Here is an 8,613-nt window from a genome sequence, read left to right as displayed (position 1 = left end):
AAAGTCTATAGCAATCCTCGTGGCATCAAGACAAACTATTGGAATTAATGTAAAAAATTGAGATAAAAAGAGAGAAAGTTGAAAAAAAAGATTGTAACATAAGCAAAATTAATTATGCATTTAATATAGTTGCGTATTGGAAAATTTTATAATTTTATGTTTTTTATTAATTTAGTGTAAATATAAGATACGATGAAAGATAATTATCAACTATTTAATGTTATATGTTCACATTCTTAATACTTTCAATGTTCGAACTCGAAATATTAAAAAATAATAATAATTCTTTTAGTAATGAATTCATTTTATGTTAAAAATGTTCGTAAGGGAGAAAAAAATCTATGGTCGTGCAAAAATGAAATAAGTATTTGTGGAAAGTGAAACACAAGAGATACTTGTACTCGGTGAGGAAAAAGATAGCCATGAAAAAGAAGGTAGGAGCGGTCCACTTGGCTTGTGCCACTACCCCATTATTCTAGAGTTCCCTTCTTCATTCTTGCCATTTCCCTGCCTTCCATCGTCACTTCATTTCAGGTTTGCTCCTTCTCTCTTCTTGTTCCTTTCATCTTTGCCTTCAAATTTTATGGGGTTTTCAGGTAAACTTGTTCTTCTTCTTTTGCTCCCATCTGTATGTTATGAACTATCGTTTGCACTTTCATTTTTTTCGATTGTGGATTATCATCTCTGAGTTGCACTTCTTCGTTTTATGATTTCAAGAGCATGTGAAAAGTTGTATCATGTAAAGTTCTTGTCTATAAGAGTAGCTATGGGAACCAATTTGGTTATCATGATCTGTTTGAATATTGCTCTCCTGATCGATGTGCTTGAGAAGCTTGCTTATGTGGATTTTTTATGATCTGGGTCCTTACCAGTAACTGTAACCTTTAGCGGCTAAAAATGACTGGTGTTGATGGGAAAAGTTGGGTTGTGGCGGCTCACTTCTTATGGTTTAGGGCTTTAGGCGGAGAGACGCAACTGGTTGCTTGGTGAAGGGGAAATAGAGAGCAGTTGGATTGAAGATGACGATGGACAGTCGTCGAAGGAGATGGAAAGCTGGGGAGAAAGAAAATCTCTATTTTTAATTTGGCGACTTACATAATGACTTTTAGTATCGGTGTCCGTCCTAGAGTGATATGACCGTGTAGATTGAAAGACTATATAGACCTGGTTGTGATAGTGGATTGTAGATCACATGGGTCTATCGGTGGTCACGTCAAGATGTTTTAGCTGTCCATAGGATACAAAACTCTGGAGGCTTTGAGGATCTTCGGAAGCTTGGAAGAATGACAGCGGAGACGTGGTTTCCGAAGGATATACAACAATCAGAGTTACATCTGTAACTGGATTGCTGTCTGAGCTAAGAACTGCAATGAAGCTTTAGTTAAAACACCAGCTTCTATATGTGCCCGATTTACAGTTTCCTTGTGTTTGATAAATTTATAGGCTTATTGTCGTTGTCTGGATGTGTTTTTCCCCACCTACATGTGTTGACTCAAGATGTCATATAAATGAGTTCTGCTTGTGAAGTTTTAGCAATTTTATGTTATTGCAAAGTATCACCTTCTTCCTTTTAATGTCTTTCAGGGAAGTTTATTTTATATTCTTCAAATCTATTATCTGCTTGTGTTCTATTCATAGGTCGATCTAAAGTATGGCAGATAGCGATGAAACCCAGCCTCTTGTTGTTGATAACGGTACCGGAATGGTTAAGGTGAGAACAATGTGATATTTATTTTCTGGTGCCTTTGTTTTTCACTTTAAGTTTGAAGATTGAAGATCCGTTATTTCCTCAAACAGGCTGGGTTTGCCGGAGATGATTCTCCGAGGGCTGTCTTCCCTAGTATCGTTGGACGACCGAGGCACACAGGTGTCATGGTGGGGATGGGGCAGAAAGATGCCTATGTAGGGGACGAGGCTCAGTCTAAAAGAGGTATTCTCACTTTGAAATACCCTATTGAACATGGTATTGTTAGCAACTGGGATGACATGGAAAAGATCTGGCATCACACTTTCTACAACGAGCTTCGTGTTGCTCCTGAAGATCATCCTGTGCTTCTTACTGAAGCGCCTCTGAATCCTAAGGCCAACAGGGAGAAAATGACACAGATAATGTTCGAAACATTTAATGTTCCTGCGATGTATGTTGCAATCCAGGCAGTTCTATCGCTTTATGCTAGTGGGCGTACTACAGGTTCGTATTTGCATGATGGTTCACTTCAGACAACATGATTTTTCTCAATGACCGGTTGTTGATTTGTGGATAATGTTGTTATTCCCAGGTATTGTGTTGGATTCTGGGGATGGGGTCAGTCACACAGTTCCAATCTATGAAGGTTATGCACTTCCCCACGCCATCCTCAGGCTCGACCTTGCTGGACGGGATTTAACAGATGCCTTGATGAAGATCCTTACAGAGAGGGGTTACTCATTCACCACAACTGCCGAACGAGAAATTGTACGTGACATCAAGGAAAAACTTGCTTATGTAGCACTCGACTATGAGCAGGAGTTTGAAACTGCGAAAAGCAGCTCATCAATTGAGAAAAGTTATGAGCTACCTGATGGTCAGGTAATAACCATTGGAGCAGAGCGTTTCCGTTGTCCTGAGGTCTTATTTCAGCCATCTCTTATCGGAATGGAAGCTCCTGGAATTCACGAGACCACCCACAACTCCATCATGAAAAGTGATGTCGATATTAGAAAGGACCTGTACGGTAACATAGTGCTTAGTGGCGGATCCACCATGTTTCCCGGTATTGCCGATCGAATGAGCAAGGAAATCACGGAGCTTGCACCGAGTAGTATGAAGATCAAGGTGGTGGCACCCCCAGAGAGGAAGTACAGTGTCTGGATTGGTGGGTCTATTTTGGCTTCTCTTAGTACATTCCAGCAGGTATTGGTTATGTTTATATTGCTTTCACAAGATATATTGCATCAAATGACATTGTTAAATGAAGAAAGAAAACAACGAAGGAACTAATGCCATTAGTTAATTTTGATTCTCTAGTTAAGGCTTAGGTGGTTGTTTTATTTCTTTCGCTTCCTTCGATGAGCTGAAAGGTTTCAGTCTCCCTTCGACGAGCTGAACTATCGATCCAAAGTTCAAGAATGAAATCGGTGGAATGCCTAATGTGCTTTGAACTTTCTGTTGAATGCTTCCGATAATATTGCTATTCCCTTAGATGAAATTCTTCTTATTCATATGTGGATTGGTTGTTCATAGTTCGGACAATGTTAATCTTTCCATACTCTAAACGCTGTGTGTAGATGTGGATATCGAAAGCAGAGTACGACGAGTCCGGGCCTGCCATCGTTCACAGGAAGTGCTTCTAGATATGTGCTGGTGTTGTTTTGATGTTTCCTTCTGCATTTTGTGGTTTGGATTTTTCGGGTTCCGATATCGTCGGTTTGGCTTGGTTTTCAGTCGGTCCATTTGGTGTCTCATTTTCATCCCATGATAAATGTATGAGACATGGTTTATAGGTATGATTATATGGTATATTGTATGTGCTCTGTAGTGTAACATATAGACGGTTGTATTCTATGAAGGATAGAATTGTTGCATGGTCTTCTCAATCACATGTAAGTTTTCTTCTTTGTAATGGCTTTTTGTAATAATCTGGATTAATCGATTAATGAAGATTTAAGAAAAAACTCTAAAGAAATCGTAAAGGAAACGTTGTTCTCTTTAGATGATTCGGGTTAGATGATTTGAGTTTATAATTGTATGCAAGTTTATCTAGATTTAAAACCGAACATTTATACTACCAAAAAATGTAGCAGGAGATTTACATATACAGATAAGCAGTACCAAAGCTGCTATGGTCCCTGCTGGGGCATCATTGGTTGGGGAATACTATTTATGCATCGATTGGAAGTTTCTTTCGATGACAGAGACGGCGAAAGACAGCTACAACGACAAGTGGGACAAGAGAAGTGAGAAGCCAACCACTTCTGTATACAATGTATATGGAATCCATGCCCACAGTTTGCCAACACTTGAATTCCCTCTCCCTCCGCGAACCCAGACAAGCAAATAGCACACTCGGCCGCTGCTCCGACCAGTTTCATCCCCGTCGAGTAAACTACCGTCGGAGCTTCAACTATGCTCGCTGCAGGGACAGACTTTCTCTGCTGGAGCTCTTGTTGGTTTGTGGAAGCTGGTTACCGAGGGCGGCAGCCACCTCCTCCGCCACGTAGGAAGAAGCAGATGGCGGCGTGGAGATCCAGGGTACTCTGAATGTTCTGGGATATCTTATCTTCTAGTTCTCTCTATAGCTTCAACATGTTCTCCTCGAGTTGAGCAATTTTTGTTTTTATCTTCTTCTTTTTTGCGCGGGTGTTATGCAGATGGAGCGTGTCCAATGCTTGAGGTGATATATTCAGTATTTGTTCCTTTTGATGAGACATGCTTCTGTTAGTTAATGCGAATGTAAAGAAATGAAAATAATAAAATGCAAAATATGTATAAATGCATGATGCATGCATTGTTCGAGGTATTGATCTAAAAATGTGTCTGTTATTATAAATAATTCTTATTGGGGACAAAAGTGTTATTTTTAAGAGATAAAAAACATTTTAAAGGTATATTCTTCTAGACCCCAAACAGCTTATGACGGGTTGATTCATCTTCCGCCTTCTTCCGTCATCGGTTGAGTACCCTGTCGAACCATTCCGACCTCTCTGAGCTGCTTTTCGTACTTGTCACAAGAAGTCTCGAATCACTACATCTCTGGTTTTCACTCCCTGTTGAGTCTGTTCCCTAACGGAAACACCATTGGAACCCTCCATTGATGAGAATTATCTGAAACTCGTCAACAATGACATCTAATTTCAGCTATCGTTTTGGTCATATTTTTCTTGTTGTCTTTGAAAATGACTCTCCAGGTCAGTAATATTTTTCTCTTCTTGCCCCTGCAAATTTTGCAACTCAAAAGGTCAACTTTTGATGTGCTCGGTGTAAATCCTGGTATGTTCTAAGTCTTTTCTGACCATAGGAGGACTTCTGAGCTTTTCATCTCTTGTATTATAACCTCTTTGTACATTAATGCAAATTATTTACGTTTAACGAATACATTTTAGTGGATGAACACCTCTTTTGAATGATGCAAATGATTAAAATAAAGTGAAAGAGAACAAAAATAAAAAAAGTTAGTGAGGTAAGGATAAGAATCAAAACAATAATGAAAATAAAAGTCATACCCCACATAATATCTACCCCACATGTTTATTATTCCTACCCGGACATGATCTCTATCCCACATATTAATTTTGAACCAGTCTTAACTGCATAAATTTCTAGTCCACGTGCTTTGAACAGGAAATAAAGCAGTAAATAATATCAAAGCAGCCTAGAGTTTGAAATGAGGTTTTGGAGTGTGCTCTAATTCCCTGTAGTCTCTGGTTTAGGTTCTAAAGAAAGGTACCCGAGTTCTCCTTGCCGGTGCCCCTTGGGCTTGCTAGACCCTTAGTCCTGAGCCCATTACAACCTCATGCGGACTAAGTTAAACTCGAGAGGATACATTCCCTTATGCCCGCACGGTGAATAAATTCACACGAAGACATAAGGTATATGAATCCCGAATGCTACTTGCTAGGCCTGTGCGGAGAATAAATTCTCACGAAGGCGTCGCTTTTACCCTCCACTTAAACAGGGTTTGGAGCTCGGTATAGAGCTTGAGATGAAAATTTTAAAAATTTGAAATCATTGCGAAAAACGTCAGTACAACTATTTATTTGAAAAATAATCAAAGATAAATAATTGGAATCAAATAAATAAATTAAAGTTTAAATTTACTATTTTCGCTTAAAAAGACAACCGCAAATTAATTTCGGCCTGACTCACTTACCTGTCCAGTGGAGTCGCCAAGTTGTCGCGGTCGTCTTTCGGTTGGGCCTAGAATTGGGTTTAGACGTGAATAATTGAGTTAGAGTCGCCACCAATCATTTGAAAACGATATTTAGGTGGATCGGACACCATCTTACCTTATCTGCGTTTTACCAGAAATGTGTCGAGTTCGAGAGTCGGTTACAGTCAATGAAGGATTACCACCCTTGTACTGCCGAAAATAACACTACCGAAAATAAGATTCTCTTTGAACCTATCATATTGAGTCAAAAACGATCTAACACGAATTATTTTTCATCCCAACATGCATCACCTTCAATTTTTTTATTAGAAAATCATACTTGAAGGTAGGGCTGAGCAACGAAACCGAGAAAATCGAAAAACCAACACGAACCGAGTAAAACGGTTCGGTTCGGTTCGGTTCGGTTTGACTTTAAACGGTTCGGTTTTCGGTTTGATTTAAAGGCTTTATTTTTTTGATTCGGTTCGGTTCGGGTTTTCTATATGGAACCCATTTGTTCCATATTGAACCGAATAGGCAATTTTTGTAAAAAAAATTATAGTTTCAAGTGATTTTTTTATTGAAAAACCGATAAACCGAACCGAAAAACCCGAACCGTTAAAAAAACCGAACTGAACCGAAAAAACCGGTTTCGATTTTTTCGGTTTTTTAACTATTCGGTTTCGGTTTCGGTTTAAATATTGAAAACTCGTTTATTTCGGTTCGGTTTAATTTTTGGTAAAAAACCGAACCGAACCGAACCGAACCGAATACACCCCTACTTGAAGGGCTTATTTACTACTTATTTATGCAAAAATGAAATGGTTTGGCTTTCCTACGAGGCTTCGATCCCAATGGTCACATCTTTTAGCCATTGACTATTGACAAGAACCAAGGTTCCGAAATCTGTCTTCTTATTGCCACCAAACCAAATGCCTCTTCACTGATCCAAGGTTTCTCTTGTCCTGTCGTTTGCGATAGTGTCGTCGTGGCCGAGATGCTTCAAACTCGGGTGCTGTGAGTCACCGTCAACCGTTCGAGCGGATCAGAACAAGGGAAAAGACGGCAGCGTTGATGAAGATGAAGTGTTTATCAGGAAATTCAGATGGGAAGAGATTGAGGTCGTCACGAAAGATTTCTCCCGTGTGATCGGTCGTGGAGGTTATAGCAATGTCTACTTGGCTAACCTGTCTGGTTCACAAGGAGCGGTCAAGATCCATGCGGAAGCGATCGACTCAATCAAGTGTTCAGACAAGAACACGACATCTTGCTCCGTCTCCGACATGACAACATCGTCAAGCTTCTCGGTTACTGCAATGATCCCGGTACGTTTCATGACTCGTTTGCTCAATTCTCTTCATAATCTTTCTTAACTAGACAATGTGTTCATCCTACAGAAGCAATTATATTTTAAATCACTAAAATCGGTTGATAAATTCGTGTTTTATTTGTTTATTGTTTGAAACTTGATTAATTTGTGTGTCCAGATGAAGGTGCCATGGTGTTCGAGTACGTTACCAATGGGAACCTACAGGAGAAACTACACGAAAGCGAAGTACTTTCCTGAAAAACCCGAGTCGCCATAGCGTTCCAACTAGCACAAGCCATAGAATACCTACACGAAAAATGCAGCCTCCAAATAGTCCACGGCGACATCAAACCATCAAACGTGTTGCTCGACGAGTATTTCAATTGCAAGCTGTGCGATTTCGGGTCCGCGAAGATGGGATTCTCGTCGACGGTGAAACCGCCTTCGTGTTTGAAGCAAGTGATGGTGGGATCACCGGGGTACACCGACCCTCATTACCTGAGAACAGGGCTGGCCTCCAAGAAGAACGATGTGTACAGCTTGGGCGTGGTCATGTTGGAGCTGGTGACGGGGATGAAGGCCTTTTGTCCGGTGAGGGGACATCTATTGACTTCGATCATGGCACCGTGTTTGAGGGGCATAGACGAACATGGGGCGGAGGAGAAAGTGGCGGCATTGGTGGATCCACGCCTGTGCGGGGAGTTTGACTTGGAAGAAGCCAGGGCTTTGCTCTTGATTGCTGCACTTTGCCTTCACCATTGAAATTATTAAGGAGAAAATCATTGAGATAAATTGATTCGTGTATTAAAAAAATTAATGTTAATATAAATAGATTAAATTTAAATACCAAATATATAATTTTTTCTGAATTTTTTATTTCATTTCAGAATTTAAAATTTTGTTTCGAATTTTTGCACTTTTGGGACTTAATTTTAGTATTAATGTATAATTTGGTAATTATTATTATTTAGTTAGGCACTTAACTTTCTTAAAGGTGAACTTAAATATCTAGTTTTCTTTAATGATACAATTACACTTTACTTTTTTATTTGGTAGTTTATTTAAAATTTTTAATTAGGTATTTTTTAAATTTAAAAAATATTCAAATTCAAAATTTTATCTCCTAACTTTTAAATCTAGAGTAAACTACACATTTAGAACCCAACTATTACTTGTGTTATGTTTTAGTCATCCAACTATTTTTTATTTCAAAATCATAACTACCGTTATGTATTGATTTCATTTTGATCACTCATCGTTAAAAAATTGACAATGAAGCTAACATGTCACCATAAGGTAATGTCACATCATCATTGAACTTTTTAATTTAAGATGACACAACAATTCTATTACTTTTTTAACAACGGGTGACCAAAATGAAACTAAAATATAGCATTAGGTATGATTTTGAAAAAATGATAGTTAAATGAATAAACATAACAAAAGTAATAATTG

The 8,613-nt window shown here is 38.9% G+C and overlaps 1 protein-coding gene and 1 pseudogene across 2 annotated transcripts; both read left to right on the top strand.

Annotated features, from left to right (window-relative positions):
• Window positions 1-492: 492 nt before the first annotated feature.
• Window positions 493-3,500, top strand: LOC120207807 (actin-7-like). 2 transcript variants are annotated; one of them, XM_039207233.1, is made up of 5 exons: window positions 493-534; window positions 1,639-1,711; window positions 1,798-2,191; window positions 2,280-2,893; window positions 3,268-3,333. In XM_039207233.1, the coding sequence occupies exons 2-5, from the start codon at window positions 1,652-1,654 to the stop codon at window positions 3,331-3,333; spliced, it is 1,134 nt and encodes a 377-aa protein (XP_039063164.1). In that variant the 5' UTR covers window positions 493-534; window positions 1,639-1,651. The 2 variants fall into 2 exon arrangements, with proteins under 2 accessions (XP_039063164.1, XP_039063165.1); XM_039207234.1 differs by lacking the exon at window positions 493-534 and having other exon boundaries at window positions 1,652-1,711; window positions 3,268-3,500.
• A 321-nt stretch (window positions 3,501-3,821) lies between these two features.
• Window positions 3,822-7,920, top strand: LOC120207823 (annotated as a pseudogene).
• The last annotated feature ends 693 nt before the right edge of the window (window positions 7,921-8,613 follow it).

The sequence above is a fragment of the Hibiscus syriacus genome, unplaced genomic scaffold (assembly GCF_006381635.1).
Source record: "Hibiscus syriacus cultivar Baekdansim isolate YM2019G1 unplaced genomic scaffold, ASM638163v2 tig00015426_pilon, whole genome shotgun sequence".
Classification (NCBI taxonomy): Eukaryota; Viridiplantae; Streptophyta; class Magnoliopsida; order Malvales; family Malvaceae; genus Hibiscus; species Hibiscus syriacus.
The sequence above is the reverse complement of the archived record's forward strand: the minus strand, read 5'-3'. Positions and strand labels throughout refer to the sequence as shown.